This window comes from Orcinus orca, chromosome 18 (assembly GCF_937001465.1).
Source record: "Orcinus orca chromosome 18, mOrcOrc1.1, whole genome shotgun sequence".
NCBI lineage: Eukaryota > Metazoa > Chordata > Mammalia > Artiodactyla > Delphinidae > Orcinus > Orcinus orca.
In genome coordinates this window covers 60,192,970-60,219,030 of record NC_064576.1, presented here as the reverse complement: position 1 = coordinate 60,219,030, position 26,061 = coordinate 60,192,970, and the positions used below count along the sequence as shown (strand labels likewise).

The window sequence follows — 26,061 nt, the reverse complement described above, 5'->3', positions numbered from 1 at the left end:
GTTTGCTTTTGGGAGGGGGGATTCCGGTGAGGAGAAAAGAAGAAAAAGAGATAACATTTTATTATAATATAATGCAGGCCGTCATTTAATCACATAATGAAGTCATGATTTCATAATGATTTGAAATAATGATTTATAATAATCATTAAGGTACAAGGTTAAACTTAGTTAAAAAACACTCAGGGACTAGTACATTGTCTGTCTAAAGTAAAACAAAAAAAATTTCAGTGGGAACTAAATATAAACACAAGAAATTTAATCATTAATTAGTGAGACATTTTAGAAGCAACTTCACAACCAGTCTCATTATTTCCTCGTCCTATAAAACCAAAACAACATTTTGAACTGGAGGTTAAAATATGAATTAACAGGAACCTACTGTTGTGATGCCTCATTCTGTTCTAAATTTTGCACTCTTCTGAAAGAAATACATGTGTACTAGACATAAGAAAATAAACATTTCAGTTTCCTTACCTGTTGTGTTCCATCTGCACTTACAATAGGGGCAGATAGGAGAGAAATATCACTACTTAAAATCTGAGTGGTATCCAGTAGTGGTGGATGTTCTGCCATTATCAATAAGACATTAATATACCGGATAACCCTCCAACTCTGAAAAACAAAAATACATAGCCATTTGTGTGTACATCGTTAAAAATATATTAAAATATAATACATTCAAGATAAAGATATATTCTTGTCAAAGGAAATTTTACAATACTCTGTTGACAGCTTTTTTCTGTCAATGGATCATTTAAGGAAATATATTTCTTATTTACCAGCTGTCTGTCAATGTAGACAGCAAACCAAGATACACATCAGGAGCTTCTATTTAAATTCCATGTCTGGGGACTTCCCTGGTGGCAAGTGGTTAAGAATCTGCCTGCCAATGCAGGGGACACAGGTTCAAGCCGTGGTCCAGGAAGATGCCACGTGCTGCAGAGCAACTGAGCCCGTGCGCCACAACTACTGAGCCTGCGCTCTAGAGCTCGAGCCACAACTACTGAAGCCCAGATACCTAGAGCCTGTGCTCCGCAACAAGAGAAGCCACCACAATGAGAAGCCCGCCCACCACAACGAAGAGTAGCCCCTGCTCGCCACAACTAGAGAAAGCCTGTACGCAGCCACGAAGACCCAATACAGCCAAAAATAAAAATAAATAAATTCCATGTCTGTCTGTCTCTCTATCCCTTCCACCTCTATATAATATTTATTTAATTTAACCACCACTACTTTAGCTAAACAGTGGGATAGGAACTAAAATGCAATGATTGAATGAGGCAACTCTATCACTGATGTTTTAATCTGAGCTGAGAAGGTGTTTGTGAAGGCCCAGTTTCCCCTCATCACCCTACCAGTCTCTAGGAACTCACAAGAATTATAATTTTTCACTGATTCCTCAAACAGCAAAATTTGAAAAATTTGCTCAGGATAAGAAAAAGAATCTTCAAGTTTTAAGCGTTAAGCTCTGGCTTTGGTCTCTGTCATTCTGGTTTTATTATTTTTTTCTAAATACTTTACAATAAGCCAAATCATTTCAGTGATACAAGCACATACACTTAGAACTCTTTAACTGTATATACATTATCACTTATATAAAAAGTAAAAGATTTGATATAAGCAATATTAGTCTACCATATATAACATCAACCATTAAAACATCAGTAAATTACAAGTCAAAATGAGTACAACTGAGCTCAATCATAAATTTTATCAAATCTATACTGAAAGACAAAATAACAAACATTTTTGGATGCTTGCCGCATTCTACAATTCAGCAGTGTCAAAATGTTTAACTTTTATAAGACATTAAATTCATGCTATTTATTTAAAAATCTTGAATCTTTGCAGAAAACTTTCATATAAGTTGATTTAACCTAAAAACAGTTTTCTATTTAGATATATAAACACTGGGGTTTTTTATTTATTAGGAAAAAGCTAGTTAGGATACAATGACAAAAGAAAAATTCTCAGTGGTTATTTTTTTAATTTATTAATTTTAAAAGGTAAATTACTTATAAACTTTCTCTGGTTAATCCTGAGTTAGCTTCCTAAAATGTTTCTTCTTGAACTAAATCTTATGACATACAAGAGGGAAAATACATTGACTCTTTCCCATCTTATATATAATTCTTTGTGTGTTCCACAGAGTGAAATTATTTGACATGATTTAAGGTACTCAGTGATTTTGTTGGACTTTAAGAAATATAGCAATACAGATTAAGCCAGAATTTAGATTTGCTCCTTCATTTATATATGTCTATAAAAATGTTTATATACTGTATATATAGAACATACATGTGTTTATATCATATGTATTTATTATATATTTATATATATGTTATGTTTAAATGGCATGCATTTTTATGAGATAGCTAAATAATATAAAATGTTCCATACTATAGTTTTAAGTATAAAATCTTGAAGTAGATACCTGTATTGAATATTTGTTTTAATCTTAAAACAGCGTTGGGCTTCCCTGGTGGCGCAGTGGTTGAGAGTCCGCCTGCCGATGCAGGGGACGCGGGTTCGTGCCCCGGTGCGGGAGGATCCCACATGCCGCGGAGCGGCTGGGCCCGTGAGCCATGGCCGCTGAGCCTGCGCGTCCGGAGCCTGTGCTCCGCCACGGGAGAGGCCACAACAGTGAGAGGCCCGCGTACCGCAAAACAAAACAAAACAAAACCAAAAAAACCAAAAATCGACCTGAAGATGCCTGAATTTTTAGCAATCAACTTTTGTATACAAGTACAAGATGGCTCCAGCATATCTGTTTATACCTATATCTATATATCAATATTTGACCATCTATGTGGTAATAATACAATAAAATATTAACATTTGGGGAGTCCATGTGAAGAATAGCTGGATATCTTTGTACTATTCTTGCAAATTTTCTATTAGTCAGAATTCTAACTAATGTCAAATTAAACAATGTTAAAAAAATTGATGCCAAGTAGACTGTATGCATATCTGAATGCAAAAAGTAAGAAAAAAAAAGCTTCTAGAGATAACACAAAAGAATATCTTCATAACTGACACAAAGCAAGATTTTTTTACACAGGGTATAAATGTTTCTTAAATCATAAAGGAAAAGAATGACATATTGAACTTCATGAAAATTAAGAACTACGATTCATTTAAAAAATTTTAAGAGAATGAAAATGCAAGCCACAGACTGAAAAATATTTACAACACATATAACTGGAAAAGAGGACATATTTCGTATATATACAGGCCTCCTACAAATTGAGTTTTTAAAAAATAGAAAAATGAGATGAGACTTGAATGTGCTCTTCACAAAAGCAGAAATTCAAGAGACCAATAAACATATGAGAAGATTCTCAAGTTCATTATTTATTAGGAAAAAGCTAGTTAAAATCATAATGAAATACCACCATATACTAGGATAGTAAAAATGGAAAAGACTGACAATATCAAGTATTAGTGAGGCTACAGAGCAACTAGCACACTCATATGGAATGTGAATGAAAACTCATAAAATCACTTTGGAAACCAGTTTGATACTACCTACCAAAATTGAACATATAAATATTCTATGACCCCATTATGATCCAGCTATTAGACTCCTGGTATATACCAAAAAGAAATGCATGCACATGCACACCAAAAGATAAGTACAAGAAGGGATGTATAGCAGCATTATTATAATGTATAGCAGCATTATTCTTTAATAGCCCCCAATTGTAAATAAGCTAAATGTCCCTCAACAGTAAATGGTAAACTGTATCTGATTCACCCAATGGACTAATATACAGCAATGAAAATTAATGAAGTAGTAATATAGAGAACAATACAAATAAATTTCACAAATACAATGTGAGTGAAAAACACACAGAAGAGTACAAACTGCACAATTTTATTTATAGAAAGTTTAAAAACCAATAAAACTTGTCTGGGGTATTAAAAATCATGTAGTGATTGCCTTTGGAAAGGAAGAAAGGATGGGGACTGGGAGGGGCATGAAGGTAATTTTTTGGGTGCTGGCACTGTTCTACGTCTTGACCTGGGAGGCTGTTGTATGGTAACTACTAGTGTATTATAAACTGAACTGTACACTAAGTATGTACTTCTCTGCATATACTTCAATACAATTTTTTAAAGGTAAAAATGAACACACTATCATCCCAACTGATGCAGAAAAAGCATCTGACAAGATTCAACATCCTTTCATGATAAAAACACTTAACAAACTAGAAATAGAAGGAAACTACTTCAACATAATAAATGCCACATATGAAAAGCTCACAGCTAACACCATACTCAGTGGTGAAAGACTGAAAGCTTTTCCTCTAATCACGAACAAGGCTAGAATGCCCACTCTCACCACATCTATTCACAGTACTAGACATAGTAATAGACACAATATTAGACATTAGACATAGGCAGAGCAATTAAGCATGAAAAAGAAATAAAAGGCATACAAACTGGGAATAAATAAGTAAAACTATCTTTGTTCACAGATGACAGGATCTTACATGTAGAAAATCCTAAAGGTTTTAAAAAAACTATTAGAACTAATAAACAAATTCACTAAAAATGCATGATACAAAATCATGCACAAAAATCAGTTGCATTTCTATACACCAACTGAAACGATCTGAAATCTGTTCCATTTACAATAGCATTAAAAAGAATAAAATACTTAGGAATAAATCTAACCAAAGAAAACAAAGATTTGTATACTGAAATCCATGAAATATTGCTAAAAGAAATTAAAGAGGACACAAATAAATGGAAAGACATCCTGTGTTCATAGTTGGAAGACTTAATATTGTTATGATTCTATGATACCCAAAGCAATCTACAGATTGAATACAATCCCTATCAAAATCTCAATGGCATTTTTTTTAGAAATAGAAAAATTCATTCTAAAATTCATATAGAATCTGGGACTTCCCTGGTGGTCCAGTGGTAAAGAATCTGCCTTCCAATGCAGGGGACACGGATTCGATCCCTGGTCGGGTAACTAAGATCCCACATGCCGCGGGGCAATTAAGCCTGCGTGCCACAACTACTGAGCTCTCGCGCCTCAACGAGAGACCCCGAGTGCCGCAAACTACAGAGCCCATGTGCTCTGGACCCCACGAGCCACAACTAGAGAGAAGCCCGGCACCACAACAAAGACACCGAGTGCTGCAATGAAGACCCCACACAGCCAAAAAAAATTTTAAAAATAAAATAAATATTAAAAATAAAATGAAATAGGACTTCCCTAGTGGCGCAGTGGTTAAGAATCTGTCTGCCAATGCAGGGGTCACAGGTTCGAGACCTGATCCAGGAAGATCCCACATGCCACAGAGCAACTAAGCCTGCTTGCCACAACTACTGAGCCTGTGCTCTAGAGCCCGTGAGCCACAACTACTGAGCCCATGTGCCACAACTACTGAAGCCCTCACGCTTAGAGCCCCTGCTCCATAACAAGAGAAGCCACCACGAGAAGCCCGCGCACAACGAAGAGTAGCCCCCACTCACAACTAGAGAAAGCCCACGCACAGCAACAAAGACCCAATGCAGTCAAAAATAAATAAATAAATTTTAAAAAAATAAAAAAATAAAATAAAAATGCATTTCAAAGTTGCAGACATCAGTATACTTTACCCCTAAACACCTCAGGCATGTTTCAGTAACTACTATTCAGTATTTAACTCTTTTTTGAAGGCAAAATTTACATATGGTGAAATACACAAATCTTAAGTATGCCTGTGAGATTTCTTGAAATGAATTCTACTACTATCAGTACCTAAGTATCTGAAGTCCCACTGCTGCTCTAAGACCATAGCTTTCAAACTTTGGCATGTATCAGAATCACCTGCAGGGTTTATTAAAACAGACTGTTGGGCTCTACACCTAGTCTGTTTCAATAGGTGCGGGACAGGGCCCAACAATTCACGTTTCTAATAAGTTCCCAGGTTAAGCTGATGCTGCTAGTCCCATGACCATACAGATTACAGATGTAAAACTAATTTTCACTAAGTATTAACTGATAATGAAGGAGTCAGGGTGATAACAATGTAAAGAATACTTCATCCTTGAAGGGCCCAACCCAGATGTGAATACATTCTTGTTCTTCAACTAGAAATAGATAAAAATAGTTTCCTTAAGGAGAAGAAAGTATTTGTAAGTAATCAAGTTTAATGAGGCCTTTGAAGTTGCCTTTGGATATTTCAGCCAAATCAATAGCCTATGAGCCAAATCAATTTTTCTCTCAGACTGAAAGCTATTTCCTACAGGTTAAAACACACACACACACACGTTCAAATGTTCCTAGGAAGTGGCATCAAGCACATATAATGTGCTAACTACTATAGATTTAAAAAATAGCTTTATTTTGGTATAACTGACACTTTTTTTTTTTTTCTTTTTTCTGTATGCGGACCTCTCACTGTTGTGGCCTCTCCCGTTGCAGAGCACAGCCTCTGGACACGCAGGCTCAGCGGCCATGGCCCAACTGACACATATTAAATAACACATTTAAAGTATACAACGTGATGAATTCTGACACATGAATACACTGATGAAACCACTACTATGATCAAGATAATTAACCTACCCATCACCTCCCAAATTTTCCTACTATCTATTTAAAATCCCAGGCTTTGCATTTCCATAATGACTAATGATGTTCAACACGTTTTCATGTGCTTATTTGCCCTCTGTATAGCTTTTTGGTTAAGCATCTGGTCAATACTTTTGCTCATTTTGTTACTGCATTGTTTTTTCTTATTACTCAGTTTTGATAGCGCTTTAAAATACTTGGGTTACTAGTCCTTTATCAAGTTAAGTGATTGGCAAATATTTTCTCCCAGTCTATGGCTTGTCTCTGCATTCTCCTACCAATGTCTTTTGAGGAGAAGTTTTAATTATGACAAATCCAAGAGATTAATTTGTTATTTTTATGGATGGTGCTTTTGGAGTTCTATCTGTGAGATCCTTGTCGAATCAAAGGTCACAAAGATTTTCTCCTAAGTTTTCTTCAAGAAATTTTAAAGCTTTAGGTTTTACATTCTATCTGCTCTATCAATTGTTGAGAGAGGGGTATTAGAACCTCTGCTAAATTTCTTATTTGTATATTTCTCTTTGCAGTTTTATCATGTATAAAAATTTAGGATTGCGTCTTCTTCATGAATTAATCCCTTTATTATTACAAAATGACCCTTCTGTCCCTGGTAATCTTTGCTCTGAAATCTAACTTCTGATCTAATACAGTCATTCCAGCTTTCTTTTGGATAGTGTTAGCATGGTATATGTTCCAACCTTTTATTTTTAACTTACGTGTGTCTTTATATTTAAAGTGGGTTTCTTGTGGGTGTCATATACTTGGGTATTGACTTTTAAAAAATTGAATCCAATGATCTCTGTCTTATAATTATAGTGTTTAGATCGTTTATGAGTATTGATATAGTTGGGTTTAAATCTACCATCTTGCTATTTGTTTTCTATTTGTCCCATGTGTTCTTCATTCCCCTTTTCCTCTTTATCTGCTTTGTCTTCGATTATTTCTTATTATATCGTTTTATATCCCCATTGGCTTTATAGACTATAATCCTTTATTACTTTAGTGGTTGCTTTAGGGTTTATAATATGCACTTTAACTTATCACAGTCTAATGTTTCACAGTCTAACTTATCACAGTTTAACTTACTACTTCAGGTATAAGTATCAGAACCTTAACAACAATATATCTGCCCTTTCTCCCCTTCCTTGTGCTATTATTATCATATATTTTACTTTTACATATGTTACAAACTCCACAGTCATTATCATTATCATGTTAAACAGTCAACTGTCCTTTGAAATTACCTAAATAATAAGTTTTAAAATCTTATACATTTACCCATGTAGTTATCATTTCCTCAGGCCCAGGTGTCCATATGGTTTAATTTTCCTCTGCTTGAAGGACTCCATTTAACATGTCATTTAGTACAGGACTGAAGGTAAAACTATTTCAGCTGTTGCATGTTTGAAAAGTCATTACTTTGCTTTTGAAAGATATTTTTGTTGGGTAAAGAATCCTACGTTGACACATTTTTCTTTTAGTGTTTTAAAGATATTGCTACATTACCTTCTAATTTACATTGCTCCTGACGAGCAATCTATTACTTTTATCTTTGTCCTGTATTAATGTTGGCTGCTTTAGATTTTTTCCTCTTTATCATTGTTTTAAGTGATTTAATTATGATGTTCCTTGGAGACATTTATCTTTCTTGTGCTTATCATGCTTCTTAGTTTATAGTCTTTATCAAATTCAGAAAAATTTTGGCCACTATTTCTTCAAATATTTTTTCAGTTCACCTTTTTAAACAATTCTCTTTTCTCTGTATGTAGCATTTTCGACAGTTTCTATCGCTATGTCTTCACATCCAAAAATCTTTTCTTTGGCAATGTCTAACATGCCATTAATCCCATCCAATGTATCTTGTCTCTGACACTGTAATTATAATCTAGAAGATACTTCTACATAACATGTTCAATCTTTCCTCTAGCTTCTCCAACATACTGAATACAAACGTAACTGTTTTAATGTTCCTGACTATTAATTCATCATCAATGTCATTTTGCGGCCAGTTTCAAGTGGCTGATTTTTCTCCTCGTTGTGGTTTGTATTATTCTGCTTCTTTGCAAGCTTACTAGTTTTGACTGAATGTCAGTCACTGTAAATTTTCCCTTCTTGGCTGCTGGATATTTCTGTATTCCTATAACTATTCTTGAGCTTTGCTATGAGATGTGGCTAAGTGACTTGGAAACAGTTTGATCCTTTGGGGTCTTGCTTTAGGCAAGAACAAAGTTATATTCTTGCGTTAGGCAGGAACACAGCTACATTTAGTCTAGGGTTAATTTTTCCCCACCACTGAGCCAAGACCCTCCAGAGTACTCTACCAAATGCCCTGAGAATTATGAGGCTTTCTACTCTGGCTGGTGGGAACAGGCACTATTTCTGGCCTTGTATAAGCTTGGACACTGTTTTATTTAATATATAATCCTTTTAGGTGACTCTTTCTCTAGCCCTGGGTAGTTTCCTCACAGGTATGCACTTATCAGTACTGTGCTAAATACTCAAGGGGGACCTTCTTCAGATCATTGAGGTCCTTTTTATGTTTAGTGCTCTCTTCTCTGGTACTTGGATCCGTACACTCTATTATTCTCTTTGGACTGCCAGCTTCATCTCAACTCAGGGAGATGGGACCTACTTGGGACACCCCTCCCTGTGCCCTGGGAACTTCCTCCAGGCAATAAGCAGAGCCAATCTTAGGGCTCATGTTTTCCCTCTTCCGCTGCATGATATCTAACATCTTGAGTGCTACTGTTTCATGTGTTTTTTTTTCTAGGTTTTTTTTTAGTTGTTTCAGACAGAAGAGTAAGTTTAGTCCCTTTTACTCCATCTTGACAGGGAACTGAATTCACTACTCTTAATTTTTAATGTACGCAATGGGCAGTAGAAAGGTAAATGAATTTATCACAAGTAGAACACAAATGGCAATGCTTTAAAAGCAAGATTTTTTTAAAAAGTATGGTCTGGGTTCACCAATGGAAGCCAACGTGCTCTTGATATACCCTTAATTGAAAGAAAAATCAATATTCTCTTTACAGATATTTTGGGAAAATGACACGCACTTTCTTAGATTTCTGCATACGACTAAGTATTACTTACCAGCAACTTACAGAGTGAGTTCTTATTTACTAAAAAAATGTGTTATCTATAAACTAAAATTAATATGTTTCTGGAGATTAGTTGGGCCTCTGATTCAGGATTCTACTAAGACATTTGGCTGCCATGCAACAGACAGAATTACCACAATTTAGGGGAAGGATACTTTGTTATCTGTTTATCTATTATCAGTGCTCTCTTCAATTAGTTCTGGCTTTTGCAGTGTCTTCAACTGGTCATGGTTTTAAATCTAATAGCTTTTATTTAGCAATTACTACATGTTTATCTTATCATTCTCATATTTAATTTAGTTTTCGGAGATGGCTGATTGATTAACCCTATAGTCCACTGGTGCATATGTTAATAATATTTTTGGCTTATCACTTTATCCTTGTTGCTAAAGTAGGTACATTCATAAACTTGCCAATTTGGCTTATATGGTGACATTTCATAAGCAATGTGCTGCTTATGAATTTATATTAAATAACTTACAAAATATTTTCTCTTTTTTTTTTTGCTGTACGCGGGCCTCTCACTATTGTGGCCTCTCCCGTTGCGGAGCATAGGCTCCGGACACGCAGGCTCCGCGGCCATGGCTCACGGGCCCAGCCGCTCCGCGGCATGTGGGATCTTCCCAGACTGGGGCACGAACATGTGTCCCCTGCATCGGCAGGCGGACTCTCAACCACTGCGCCACCAGGGAAGCCACAACATATTTTCTAAGTGCAACAATATATTTTTATATAGAGAGCAGTGATTATAGGGCATGGTTCTGTAATATAATAGGTTGAACCACATGAAATTGCCACTTAAGGTCAGAAACATTAAAATAACAATTTCATATGGTTTAATCTAATAAAATCAAATATATATACTCATTTTCTTAAACCGTAAATGGCAATTTATATAGATTGTCAGCAACGTATTCACTATAACTTATTTATCTTACTCTTCTCCAATTCCTTGTTCACTGGAAAGGAAAGGTGAAAGTGGGTAGGATGGGTGGGCCTCAGTCTTTTAACCCTCTTAATTGAACAGAGGTGTAAAATAAGGGTTGGGAGTTTGAGGGCCATTGCCATTATTCTCCTTAGTCAGATATACTAAATATAACTTAATTTAATAAGCAGTCAGAAGATACAGCTCCAGCCCCCCCACTAAGAAATCACACCTTAATACTAACATGGAAATCTGATTAAAATAAGACTTCAAACACAATCTTGATGAAAAAGACATCACAAAGATACTTCCACTCAGGAAACTATGGGAAAAGAGAGCAGGAATTCTTCCAAGAAATCAACCCCAATCTGTTAAAAGACAGATAATGTGCACATAAATAAGACCAATAGATTTTTTTTTTTTTAAGTACAGTCAGCCCTCCGTATCTGTAGGTGCGGATCGTGCAGATATTCGACTCTATTGTACTACATCATTTAATGTAAGAGACCTGAGCATCTGCGGGGGTCCTGGAACCAATCCTCTGCAGATGCTGAGTGACAACTGTACTTCTTAAATCTCATCTTACAGCTCCTAGCTGTCTAGTGCTATTTTCAGAGCACTTGGGTTACCTTTAGAGCACAACGTAATTACATCTGGGACAATTCTTTTTTCATCTACAAATATTTATTGCCCTTTTGTAAAATACTAGCTTATATATTTAGATTATTCACTTTGCTTTTTCAGAGTTTCAGATTCTTGGTTATGTCTATCAGAATCACTTTGGGTTTAAGACCAAAAAACAGCAGCCTCTGAATATTTTCTGAACAAAGTAACACCTTAGCATCTAGATTTACAACCAAAAGGTTTGAATTCCTCTGTAAAAGCTGTATTACTAACTTCACCATATTTAACATGTTTCCTTCATTAGTTTCTCCCCAATAGAGAATTTTATCATAAGATGTAATAAGAAAATCAAGAAATATTTCTGTATTTTCCATGAGAAGTAAGATCTGTCTGTAGAACCCAGTATTTTAATGTTGTCCTTTCTGAGATAACCATATTCTTTGTTTATAAATCTACAACTATGGCTGAGCTAAAAATTACTGCCTAAATATGCTAATCTTTCCTCATCTTATCTTTAAAAAACCTTCCTTTTCTTTACTTTGTCTTCAGTTTAAGCTCACATCTCTCCTGAAATTTACTACCAACTTTCCTAAAATATTAGGTTCTAATATTAAAAGGGGAGATCAAAATATCCAGGCATATGAGACTTGAAAACAACTATAATCAAATTACAATTTTATATTTGGAAAAGAAAATTGCTTTTATAATAGAAATTCATAAAATAAAGTATACTAAAATTGTCCTGGTTGGCAGATATGGTTATATAAAGGTTGAGAATCACTAGCCTACAATTCTCACTTCTTTAACATGCTATAACACAGCTTCAGACCCAACACTAAACTGAAATTGCTCTCTTTAAAAGCACCAATGATTTCAGACACTAACTGGGAAGGTTTTGAGTGAAAGGATATGCTGTTAAAAATCACACAGGGAAACAGACATAAATCAAGGCCGGCCAACTAGAAGGTATGGTTCTAACAAGGACTAGTCACAATCACCAAATCCAAACCATCTTTTCTTTTATTGTTTGTTACATCACGAAAGTTGCATGTTTTACACTTAAAAACATATGTACAGACATTATTTTTAACTCCTGCCCCATTCCAACTCCCATTTCCAGAGCAACCACTGTGGAATGTACCCTTTCAGACATTTGCTCTGCACTTATGTATGTATGAGGTTTAGGGGAGTGGTTTAAATAAAATTGCGTGTACTGGTCAGTGTCTTGTTTTTTCATGTAAAATATCTTAAGAGTTTCCTAAAGAAGTACATCTGTAGCTACTTCATTCTTTTTCATGGCTGTCTAATATTCTACTATGAGGGCATACTATAATTTATTCTAATGATGAACACAAAATGCTTTCATTTTTCTTCATATATTTCTCCCTCCACAAGGAACAATCATGTAATATTCTCTATGACCCTATGATAGTATTTCTGTATTATAGATACACAGAAATGAAACTTCTGGCTTAGAAGTATGCATTTTCAAAATTGACAGAAACAGGGACTTCTCTGGTAGCACAGTGGTTAAGAATCCGCCTGCCAATGCAGGGGACATGGGTTCGATCCCTGGTCCAGGAAGATCCCACATGCCACGGAGCAACTAAGGCCATGTGCCACAACTACTGAGCCTGTGCTCTAGAGCCCACGAGCCACAGCTACTGAAGCCCACGCGCCTAGAGGTGCTCTGCAACAAGAGAAGCCACCGCAATGAGAAGCCCATGCACTGCAACCAAGAGTAGCCCCCGCTCTCAGCAACTAGAGAAAGCCCGTGCGCAGCCGCAAAGACCCAACGCAGCCAAAAATAATTAATTAAAAAAATTTTTGATAGATACAGCTAAACTTTTACCCTAAAAAGATGAAGCTGTTTATACTCTGTTCAATAGTTTATGAGTGCCTACTTTCCAATTTGACACCTACTAAGGTTTTCCAATTTTTGCCAATTTTATTAGCAAAGATTAAAAAAAAAATCGTATCTCGATGTTTTCAATCTCTTACTACTGGTGTGTTTGAGCATCTCTTCAAAACTTTATAGGCTATATTTCTACTTCTATGAATTTCTGTACATTCTTTCTCATTTTCTACCAGGTTGACTTGGTTAATTTGTAGGCACACCTTATATACTCTGAATATTAACTTTGTCTACTATATGTCAAATATTTTATCCCAATCTATTGCTTGCCTTTTTAAATGGCATCTAAGTTTGACGTCTTATTTGAAAAGGCTATCACTACACTGACACTTTTTTTACATTCACTTCTTCCAAAATTTTTGCCATTTTATTGTTTTACTTATATTTAGTCCAACTGGAACTTAGTTTTGAGAGTGCCACAAAGTGAGTACCTAATTATCCTTACCTCAACTGGACAGCCAATTGTCCCCCATCACTTATAGACTAGCTCTTCCATTACTCACTTGTTAATCATACAATAAATTCTTCTGTAACCATGGTGCTCCTCCTGAATTCCTTATTCTGTTCCTTTGATCAACATGCTCATTCCTACTCCAAGTTCTTATTAGTTTAATAATTATAATTGTACAGTATGTTTTAATCTTTGATGGGTAAGTTCCCCTTTGTTATGCTTCTTTTTGAAATTTATCTGGCCATTCTTGTGCATTTTTCCTTCTCAAAACTTGAAACATCAGTTTGTCAAATTTCATTTTAAAAATCCTGTTGGATTTCTAATTAGGATTACACTGACTGTATTAATTTGGTGAGAACTGCCAATTTTATAGTATTAAGTTCTCACATTCAGGAATATACTATTCCTCCATTCATTCAGATTTCGTGTAGTTTTCTTCAGATGGTGCTGCATATTTTTAAAATTTCTCAAGTATTTTATAATTTAGGCTTCTACTTTTCTTACTGTTTTTCATAGTTGGTTATTGCTAGTGTATAAGAAAGCTAATGAATCTTCTAAATTTATCTCATAGCCAGTGGGTTTACTGAAATCTCTTTTTGACTCAAATCATTTTCTGTTGCCTGTCTTGTCTAAGTAGATAATCATATCAACTGCAACTAGTAACAGTGATATATTCCACCTCACTCCCAATCCCCATTATTTCGAGGTTAATTATTTTTCTTGTTTCTTAACACACTGGCTAAGACTTTGACCAACGTTCCTATCTTTTAATGAAAGTACTTCTAACATTTCATTATGACATTTAATACAGGTTTCTGGTAGAGACCCTTTATAAGATTATTTCTTGTTGATGAAGAGTTGTCAGGGATAACTGAATTTTAGAAAATGATTTTTGTTTTTAGCACCAAAGAGATATAAACATACAGTTTTCCCCCTTTAACCTATTAGTATAGTGAACTACATTAATATGCTTCCTAATGCTGAATCAATATTATACTCCTGGAATTCAACGTATCAGAACTGGTATGATTTAATAATTCAAAGCCAGGCTCTGGAGTCAGAAAGCCTAGGTTCAAATCCCAAATCTTTCACTAACTAGTTGTATGATTTTAGGTGTGTTATTTAACTTCTCTGTGCTCCAGTTTCCTAATCTTTAAAATGATGACAATAATAGCTACCTCAGAGAGTTGTTTTAAGGATTAAGTAAACTCATACATGAAAAGTTGTTTAGAATAGTACACAGAACATAGAAAGCATTTAATATATGTTAATTATCATTTACTGAGTGCCTCATATCTGCCAGCCGTAAGGTATGCGGCATTGCAGGAGTCAGCAAACTAAGACCCGTGCACTGAATCTGGCCTCCTGCCTGCTTTTATAAATAAAGTTTTATGGGAACACAGTTATACCCAATGTTTATAATTATCTATGGTTATTTTTATGCTCCTACACCACAGTTAAGTAGTTGCAACAGAGTCCATATGGCCACAAAGCTTAAAATATTTGCTATCTGCTCCTTTACAGAAAAAAAAAACAAAAAAACCCCCCAAAAAAACCCCTGCCGACCCGAGAAGTATTGCTCAAAATCGAGGAGTTCACAGTCTAATAGATGAGACAGGCAAGTAAAAACATATATATGCTACAGTATGTTATATACACAGTCATATTATGAGCATATTATGGAAACCTATGGCAGTTCAATACTAAACTATAGGAAGGATTCACACAAGGGATGAAAGACAAGAGGTATTTTATTTACTTTTAATTATTTTAAAATATGTATTTGTTTACATGTCTTTATCTCTCATCGTACTGTGTGAATTGCTAGAGGAAAAGGAATATGACATTCATTTTTGTGACATTCATAGTCTAAGTATCTACGACATTTAAGGTTTTTAACAAATGATAGATGAATAAATAAATGAATGGTGAAAGGAAGAATTTAGATACCTGGGTAACAATGATTAGAAATGTCTTTCAAAGTTCTACATATAAATATCCTATGGCAAGTATTTTACTTGCCATGTTAAATGGGCTCTTTCTTTTAATCCCTATAGCAGCTAATTCTAGGAGATAGATCCTATATTACCCCTCTTTAAAGTGAAGAAAGTAAGGCTCCTTGAGGTAAAAGCAATGTGCTCAAGTTTATATACGGCCAGTAAGGGAAGAAGCCAACAAACAAACCTTTATCTGCCTCATGTAAAACATGCTCTTTGTACGACAAAATTGGGAAGTGGTGGGAAATAGATATAGTCACAGGATACCAACAGAGTATAAACTCTAAAATAGAGATAGAAGATATTATAATTGATGCAGCAGGAACTGTAGTGTGGTTTTAACTTCTAAAACTGAGCGATGATTTGAATAAATTCATATTTTTAAAATATTAGTCTGGAGGCAGCCTGAAGATGAACTAGAGGAACAGTTGCCTGTACATTTTATCCAAAGTCTCCTCTATCACACACATTAGACCAGTTTTGGTCAGGTTCAAGCAATCGACAAAAAAATAAAATTGCTAGCATACTATGGCATTTGAGGAATAATGATTTATCTACTAATCTGAAGTATTGGAAATAGCTAGTCCTAACATGGAAGAAACAAAAGTATATTTCATTAACTAAAATGTAAGGAAAAAGTATATACTGCAAATGAAAATACTACATAGAAAATACTACATAGAAAAAAAAAATACTACATAGAAAAAAATCAAGTCTTAAGAATGAAACTGTAACTGAGAATGGCTGTCAGGAAAAAGACTCACAGTCTTAGAGAATGAACTTAGGGTTACCACGGGGGGAAGGGCGGGGGGAGGGATAGACTGGGAGTTTGGGATTGACATGTACACACTGCTGTATTTAAAATAGATAACCAACAAGGACCAATGTATAGCACAGGGAACTCTGCTCAATACTCTGTAATAACCCAAATGGGAAAAGAATTTGAAAAAGAGTAGATACATGTATATGTATAACTGAATCACTCTGCTGTACACCTGAAATTAATACAACATTGTTAATCAACTACACTCCAATATAAAATAAAAGTTAAAAAAATAAAATAAAACGTCTTTGGAAAACAAAAAAGAATGGCTGTTACAAGCAAACCAAAAGAATCTAGAAAATGTAAACATAATGAAATCAGAAATTATAAACTATGTTTTCACTTTTATTTTTATTTAAGCCAATCTTAAGAGAAACTGATTTTGAAGTAAATGAAATGACTACTCCTTCAAGCTAGATCTCAACATAAGTACATAGTTGTTGTATATGACATCTATTTCTGCAAAAGAAAGCATATAATTACTTTTTAAAGAAAAGTCTTAACTGTGCTTTAAAATGTACTTAAACATCTGTTTAGAACCCCCAGAGAAGTAGGAAGATTTTTTTTCTCCTTACTGGGGAATTGGATTTCACTAAGAAATCACTTAAATTGTTTAAATTATTGTTCAAAAATATATTAAAATGTGGATTCTGAAGAAGGAAAACAGAAAACAGTAACTTTCAGACACTTCTGATAGAGGCTGATTAACACAACCTAATTTATCAAATCTAGATAACCTTTACACAAAGGTTTATGTCAAAGTACACATCATACTTACTCTGTCTTTCTAACAATTAGCACATAAGCAATCTCAAGAAGTGAGGGAGGAAGAGAGATGGAAGTCAATCAGAAGTAATAGTTTCATCTGTAAAATGAGAGTACCACCACGTATCTGGCAAGTCTATATGGCATTTAAAAAAAACAATCAAGTTTCCAGTGAGAGTTCAAGTGGATCTTATTACTATAGATAAACAGTCTTCTACTTGAAAAAAAGAAAACTATAAGGAATTCACTTCTGCATACTTTTATCCCACTGTGGAAAGACTAGCTGAATTTCCTTGGAATGAAGATCAGTATTCTCTTGCAAAGAAGAACAGAGGCACTGGATACCGACCACACTGAAAGATTAATAAGAATGGAAAGAAAGCTTTTAAAATGTGCATTCTCTTTGCCAAGAAGGCAGTTAAAACTTTTGAGTAAACTAAATGTTTTTTGGAATACTATATTTACAGAAGTTTGGAGGATAAAACTTGAACTCATGATTTCTGGTCTTACTAAAAAAAGGCTGCACTGCTTCCAATGTAGTAGCATTAATGTAAACACATATGGTACTTTAATATTGTCATGGTTTCCAACATCTCTTTGGTTGCTCACAATATTTCTGTGGGGAAATCAGGATAGACATTATTCTCCATTTTAAGAATTGGGAACCTAAGATTGAAAGAAACCAATCTGAGATCATACGGCTAACAAGGGTGAAGTTGGAACTAAGATCCAAGGTACTTTATCTCCTATCTAGGAAACGGAAACAGCTGGAATAATGAAGCTGTTTCAAGTACTGACAAAAGGGGGGGTGGGAGAGTGAATTGTTAATTTCTTCTTAAAGCAAAATTTAAAAAGCCAAACTTTTATTGGGTAGCAATCCATGAAGGCTAAAATTTAGTTCAAAAGGTCTGTACTGCCTTAAAACTTAAGACAGTACATACATTTAAAAAGTATGGAAAATGCTAGTATAGGCAAAAGGACAACAGTTAACTTAAGTTTTGGGGTTTTGTTGGTTTGTTTGCTTTTAATGTTTTTAAGAGGAAAAAAAGAAACACCACTGATTTTATCCAGACAGTTCTCCGTCATATACATCTTTACTTTTCCCAGCACCTAATACTATCTCTGATACACAGAATGTATTTACTAATGCCTGTTGAATCAAAGAATGCTCTTATGCTATATTCTTACTTTCTTGATAATACAAAATATAGAGTAACCCGGGCTTCCCTGGTGGCGCAGTGGTTGAGAGTCTGCCTGCCAATGCAGGGGACACGGGTTCGAGCCCTGGTCTGGGAAGATCCCACATGCCGCGGAGCAGCTGGCCCCATGAGCCACAATTACTGAGCCTGCGCGTCTGGAGCCTGTGCTCCGCAACAAGAGAGGCCGCGATAGTGAGAGGCCCACGCACCGTGATGAGGAGTGGCCCCCACTTGCCGCAACTAGAGAAAGCCCTCGCACAGAAACGAGGACCCAACACAGTCAAAAATAAATTAAAAAAATATATATATAGGGTAACCCTAGCGAATTTATTCATGGAACCATAACCTGAGGCACCACTATTTACCTGGTAATGGTACATGAAACACAATGTGAAGGAAATAGAATTGCTTTAGAAATACACACCTATAAATTTAGCAACTTCAAAGAGATATTTCATGTAAATGAATTTTCAAAATGATACTTATCCTTTAAATCACTGTAACTTATCTTTAAATAATCATAATGAAAATATTTTCAAAGAGATTTCTAGGTCTTTTTTCTCTGCCTTAATTAAACATGATACAATCTTTTCTTGATGACTCAAACTCATCAATGTAAATCTCAATTATTAGACTATTCTATAACACAGTGACTCCTGGAGTTATTGAGGGATGTCCAACTGTTTGTCTCTTCACTAACTCAACCTAGACTACTTTTAAAAACAAGGTTTCCTACTGCCTGCTCCCCAGTTGTCACTTATAGGCCACCAGCATCCTAGCCAAGGCTTCTAAAATGCCAGTTGAAGTTTAAAATACGTACAACCTGAATAGGCAATTGATATACTTAACCTTATACAAGATTATAAATTCCATGGTGTAGCTATTTTCACTGCTCTAAGGCCTAGCTCAAAGGCTTTTCTTCTTTTATGTCCGAGTTCTGAGACTCAGTCTAGGCAGTTGCTAGAAGTCTGGCCACAAAAGAACAATTACAATACTAATTTCTGCATGTTCTCTTAATTCTTACTATAATATAGGGAAAAAACCATAAATGATAGTCATAACAAAACACAAAACAACCATGTAAACAAATGATGTAAGGCAGCTCACATTATGTGCTATATGGACAATTACCTAGCCAATTTATTAGCCAAGAGTTAGCAAACCAGGCTCGCTGGCCAAATCCTGCGATTGTAAAAAAACAAACAAAAAAGGATATTCAACAGAGACAGTAAGTGGCCCACAAGGCCTAAAATATTATCTGGCACTCTAAAGAAAAAGTCTGCTGATCCCTGATCTAAACTGTAATAAACACACACATATAAAACATATAAGCTATTCCTCATACATAAAGCTTAAGTTATTAATATAAATAACTTAGTAGATGTAGCATTCTTTCAGTGATGGGTTCATTATGATACAGCCAAACTTGTCCAGCCCTGCCTATTACTCTCTTGACCATGCTGTAGGGCTTAGCCAAAATCTTGACTTTAACCTTCTTTCCTTCTTCCTCCTGATACTTATCCTTATACACTCTCAGACTGGTCTCCTTGCTATTACTTCCAGCTCTGGCTGTCAATCTTTTTTGGAAAGTCTTTCCTTTTGCTAGATATCTAAATCCTTCCTAAGCTTCAAGTCTGACTTCCTTTAAATGCCTTCCAGGATCATTCTAGCCCTCAATGGCCTCACTTTCCTTCAAATTACAGTCCTTGCCACACAATTTAATAATGCCATCTCATATTTTTGCTAATGATTTCTTGTGTGTTAGTCTAGTATCCCCAACTAGTCTGTAAACTACTTGAAGGAAAGAAACACATCCTATTGCTTTTGTATCCCCGCTCTAATAGTAGCTCATCGTCCTCTGAGCACGTGCCATCTCCCAAGCACATCTCTCTACCTTGGAGAAAAAACAGCCTGAGGAATGGTAATGGGTGATAAGTGATTGGCAATATCAAAGGAAGACACCTACAAAGGAACTTGATGGAAGACCATAGGCTACAACGCAAACTTAGAAAGTATACGTGAAAGATAAGCAAAACTACAATAGTGGGAGGATAGAGATAAAGATCAAGGGTTAAAGAGACCACAGCATAACACTCTGAAATAAAATGAGACCAAAATATTAAGAAAATTATAAAAGCTCCCAATACAGGTAAAAAAAAAAAGTTGCCTTTCAACACTACTGGTCATTAATTTCTTTTTAGCAAGCAGCTCGACACTGATATCCATATGGGCCATTTTTCTTTTTCTTTTTGCAATGTGATAAAAAGAAGCACTAAAAGACTCAATGGAATTGCATGCACAGTATTCTAAACCTTTGGATTTACAATACTGTGAATTAATTTGAAGTCTGCTAGAGACTGCTAGGGGAAAAAACCAATTATTTATCTTTTGATTACCTGGCTAATAAAATTAGAAATCACATGCATATCGCTACATCATGCTCAAAGATATCACCTAGACTCATTTTCATAGAAAAATGTACCAAGAACAAGAGAAAGAAAACAAAACCTTTAGGTTACTTCATCAAATTGTATCTTAAAAATATAGGCAAAATAGAAGATGCACAAGTCTTGGATGTATGCACATTAAAAAAATACAAATATTTTTCAACAGGCATAATTATTACTCATAAGTCTAAAACAAATTGTAAATTAAATGCTCTTTACCTAAGTAAAGCTACAAAAGACGATGAAAATTATTAATCATGCATCGCTTCTCTTTTTTCTGGGTTTTATAACCTCTCAATCCTGACCTCTGCCTGGCTGGTCAGAGAAGAGGGAGAAATTTTTTCATAATTAGTAATAAAACATGCTCAAAATTATACTGTAGAACTTTAAAAATTAAAACGTAATCACTAAATGCATGATAAATCAGCTTTCAGTTACTCATACAAAGGGGGAAAGTGATGACATAGATGACACCAAATCTGTTTTTTTGAATCATGTGATTAATTTGGGTGAAGCAAATTACCCTTATAATTATGTTTGATTGAAGCCAATGTTAACCAGAAGTTTATTTTTCCTGAACAGTCAATGAGTTTTGAGGGTTCAGACAAAACGGAAAGAGGGGGAGTTCATTCAGAAGCATACAGGTGGTTAAAAGCAGCCAGCTTGAGATAAAAAATTTTCAGTTAACCTACACAAGAAAACTGAGAGGTGTTCTATGAAGGGAAAGAAGAAAATTTCATAAAATTTGTGATAGTGCTAAAATTCTTAAACATAAAACTATTTATAGAAATCTTAACAAAATCTTTTTCCTGTCAGGTCATCATCCCTTCTTCCCAATAACTGGTATAAGTGGTGATAGCAACAATTATCAGCGGGCTAAGAAGCTGAAAGCAAAATTTTAGGTTCTATGTTATCAAAGATGTGTAAAATCCTTTTTATCACTGTTTTAAGTCTACCATCTGTCTCAGTGGGCACTTTATCTCATTACTTGAGAAAAGTCAAACCAACCAAGAAAATATCAAACAGGCAGGGGACTCATTTCTCTGGACTATTTTTAGGTGATTTAAAAACTTACACGATGGCAAGAACTACAGATTTAGCAAATACACAAAAACTAAATATTTACCCAAATACAAGATCATAGCCACAAAACTCAATTAGTTTCTGCCTAACATATGGCTCCAACTCCCGGGTGGCATATGTTTAGCACTGGTGCTGGTACTATCATTGTGATAAAACATTATAGTAACAGTTCAACTTTTGTTATTTCATTCTTGTAATACAGAAAAACACACACCAATTTTGCTTCCAAGAGCTAAAAACACAGACCACGGGAAAAAGCAAAATAATTATGCCGCTCAGTTTTAAGAGCCTACAGTCTACACATACATGAGGATTATACAGTTAAAAAAAAATCTTGTCAGCCTGGTATTCTTTGTTAATAGATGGTCAGACACGAAGGTGTCCAAAGGAACTTACATGAAATTTCACAAAAGAAAATCCCGTATTTATGATTCCTAGCACCTCACTATCCATTACCCCCCTTCCCCCGAGAGAAAACTATCCCAAAGCTTTTAACGTTAACAGTTTAATAAAAGAACGACTACATTCATTAAAGCCGCCGCCGTCCTGTCCCCGATTTTATGGCTAAATTACGTGTTCATTTTCTTTACCTAACGCATGACGTTCTTTCACAGCCGTGTCAGAAGTTCAAAGATCCAGGCTGTTAAACAGGGCGAGGACTGCAGCCCGGAGTCCACCCCCCGACTGAACAGGTGGTTAACTCCGCCGGCTGGAGGAACGGCCAGGTACTGGCACCAGCCAAACAGGATCAAATACACAAGGGCGGGTTTTCGAGGTTTTAACCCCAACAGGAGCGGGGGAAACTCTCTTCAGAGGAGCATTCAAGTTTGGCGGCTGCCCGGCGGCCAACACCGAAGGCGCCGCGGCCGCTCGGCGATCCGCTCCGGAGGGCTCCGCAACCCACCCCCCAGCGCCGCCGTCAGCGGCGCGGTTCACCGCGGGCCGCGGGCCAGGGGGGCGGAGGGAGGGCCGCCCGCGCCGCCGCGCCGCCTCCGCGGGCTGGTGGCGGGGTCGCGGCCGCGCCCCGCCGAGCGCCTCCCGGCGAGACTAGGGCCCAGCAGGTGCCCCGTGAGTGGACGGGTCCCGCCCGCGGCCCACGCCCCTCCGCCCAGCGCGCGCTCACAAGACCGGGTGGGCCAGGCCCCTCGACGGGCCCGAACCCCGCTTAGCGCCCCGGCCCCTCACACCCAGCCTAACGGTTTCCCCGGCGCCTGCCCCGGGGCGGGGGCTGGAGGGTGGAACGGGACCCGGACGCCTCGGTCTCCCCCACCTTTCCCGAAGGGAGCGCCCGCGCTCTCACCTCCGAGTCACGCCGCTCTGAGGCGGAGGAAGGCGGCTACCCCGGCGCCTCTTCTTCGGGTTCCTGATCGTTCTCGCTCCACTTCAGCGGCAGAGCCAGCTCTCGGGGCCGCAGCGGCCGCCGGCGCACTGACTGTTGGGGTGGTTTCCCGGCAGTGACGGTGCCACCTCAGCCCCGCTCTTCGCTCCCTCTCCGCGTAGCTCCCGCTTTCTGTTTCACCCGAGGGACCACGAACGCCGCCGCCGCCATGCTTACTACGGAGCCGGGAGGAGGAGCCGGGAGTCGGCGCGCCGAGTGCGGCTGCGCGAGCCCAGCCGACGGCGCCCCCGGCCGGCCCGGACCCCGCGTCCCCGCCCCGTGCCCTGGCCGGCTGCCCCGCTGGTCTTTACCGGGAGCGCGAGGCGCCCGCGGAGCCGCCGGTGCGGGGCGTCAGAATCCCCGTCGCCGCTCCCGGGGCGCCCACCGCCCTCCCGGGGCTCCGGGCTCTCTCCTGAGGCCCGGCTACGCCTGGGTCGTCGCAGCCGCCGCCGCGGCCAGGCTGCTAGCGATACTAGGGAAATGAGGAGCCAGGTGACGTTCCTGGGGCCACTCACACACTTCTCAGTCCAGATTGTAAAAGGCTCCCTCTGAGGCGCACCGGGTCGGCCTTTTTCAGGAAGCACAAAACTTAATGCCGGCAGGTGCTTTTAAAGACACTCCCCCAAGGAATAGGGAGCCAACCGAAGTGGGCTTGGATGGTTTCAACCCCAAACGCTTACACCCCAGGAGCTCTTAAGCAAACAAAAATATTTAGATATTTACTTTAGTTGGAAACGTGAGAGTTAGCTTCTTGGTCTCTTCCCCAGTCAAAACGCGTGGAAACCCATTACCTTAATTAGTGCAACAGCCCGAAGACTTTAACAAGGGAACGCGGCCGAGATTTCCTTGAACCTCCAGCAACTGGGGGCGCTGCAATAATGCCTGAGGGCCGGTCAGGGCTGCTTCCTTTTGCGGTTTCCACGGGAGGACTTGGGATGGGGGTTGTCCTTGGGACGGGGAGTCTAACCCCAGGAACTGTGCCCTCAGAAACAATGACGACGTACCCAGCCTCCTTGTTCTGGCTTTATTTCAGCTTATGAATTGTGCTGCCTTAAAAAAATAGCAGTGCTTTTTCCCCCACCTTTTTACAGAAATCCTTTTAAAATGTACTTATTCCCTACATGCTTAAGGAATACAATGGTTAATGAAATCCTTTGTTGATGACTAGCCATCAAACGCCATACTTGGCCATATGCTAGTCCCAGGGGATTGCTGAGGTATATAAGATCTCTACTTAGGTGATCTCTTTTTTTCTCTTTGGAATGTTCTCATCACCTTTTCTAATATCTGTCACTGCTTCTCATCTCCTCATCTGCCTCTTGATCCGCTCAGATCCTTCCTCTCATCCTTTCTACTTTACTGGTTATTTTTTACTCTTTTCTTCCTTGACTGCTTTTCTCTGTGGCTCCAGGTGATGATTGATCAGATGTTTATATCCACAGTCAGCCAATGAGAGATTTCTTTTCTTCCTCTTCTTCCCATCAGTAAATAGGACAGTGACTGTATGTCAAGTGGTATCCTGAGATATTTTCATTGTTGTTCACTCTCAAAAACTTCTTCTTCTGCCAGAGGGGTTTCCTTTTCTTAACTTGCAGATTTGGCCCTCTTCCAGACAAAATTACTGGAAAGCTGGTCTCTGGATAACTGAGGCACAACTGTATTTCGTTTTTAAATATGAGAATTTGGGGCTTCCCTGGTGGCGCAGTGGTTGAGAGTCCGCCTGCCGATGCAGGGGACACGGGTTCGTGCCCCGGTCCGGGAAGATCCCACATGCTGCGGAGCGGCTGGGCCCGTGAGCCATGGCCGCTGAGCCTGCGCGTCCGGAGCCTGTGCTCCGCAATGGGAGAGGCCAAAACAGTGAGAGGCCCGCATACCGCAAAAAAAAAAAAAAGAGGATTTATTAGAGCGTGGGTGAGTTGGGTGGCTTTTCTGTATTGCTGCCCTAGCTCTGTTTGGTCTGAGACTAAGGGAGTGGTTTCCAAACCTGACTCTACGCTAGTAATTTCCAAAGCTTCCTACTTGGAAACTTTTTTTTTTTAAAGAAGATGTTGGGGGTAGGAGTTTATTAATTAATTAATTTTTGCTGTGTTGGGTCTTTGTTTCTGTGCGAGGGCTTTCTCTAGTTGTGGCAAGCGGGGGCCACTCTTCATCATGGTGCGCGGGCCTCTCACTATCACGGCTTCTCTTGTTGCGGAGCACAGGCTCCAAGACGTGCGCAGGCTCAGTAGTTGTGGCTCACGGGCCTAATTGCTCCGCGGCATGTGGGATCCTCCTAGACCAGGGTTCGAACCCGTGTTCTCTGCATTAGCAGGCAGATTCTCAACCACTGCGCCACCAGGGAAGCCCCCTACTTGGAAACTTTTTAAAAAGACAGAATCTTGTAATCCATCCCTCAAAATTTTGATTCCTTTGGGGTTGGGTGTGGAGGTGGGAGAAATGGAATTTTTAAAAAATTATATTTTGGGCATCCCTACCTGTATAGGCACAACAAGAAAGAACAGTTATTTTGAAGGAGACTAAGACAATTCAAGAATGTCACTGAAGTAGACATAGATTAGTCAACAGTGTACAATGTTGTAAGGTTGAGTCAAGCGAGGACTGGGGAATTTATGTTCTGTGGAGAGAATGAATCACACACATAAATAATCCTAGCATGGGCACCAGTAAGAATTCTCTGGGAATCCAGAGAGGGACAAGCGTTTACATTGACTTTGAACAAGTCACTTCTCAGTGCTTCATTTTTCTTATCAATAAAATAAGGGTTATTTAAAATCCT

At 37.9% G+C, this 26,061-nt stretch overlaps 1 protein-coding gene across 3 annotated transcripts in view; it reads right to left on the bottom strand.

Annotated features, from left to right (window-relative positions):
* FNDC3A (fibronectin type III domain containing 3A) overlaps positions 1–23,477 on the bottom strand; it is a 161,977-nt gene extending 138,500 nt beyond the window's left edge. The window contains exons 1-2 of one of the 3 annotated variants that reach the window (XM_004274601.3): positions 23,208–23,477; positions 475–612 (exon numbers count right to left, since the gene is read on the bottom strand). In XM_004274601.3, the coding sequence (XP_004274649.1) occupies positions 475–573 (99 nt within the window). In that variant the 5' untranslated portion in view covers positions 574–612; positions 23,208–23,477. The remainder of the gene's footprint in view (positions 1–474; positions 613–23,207) is intronic. The other 2 variants (XM_049701043.1, XM_033436841.2) reach the window with 2 other exon arrangements.
* Between the last annotated feature and the right edge of the window lie 2,584 nt (positions 23,478–26,061).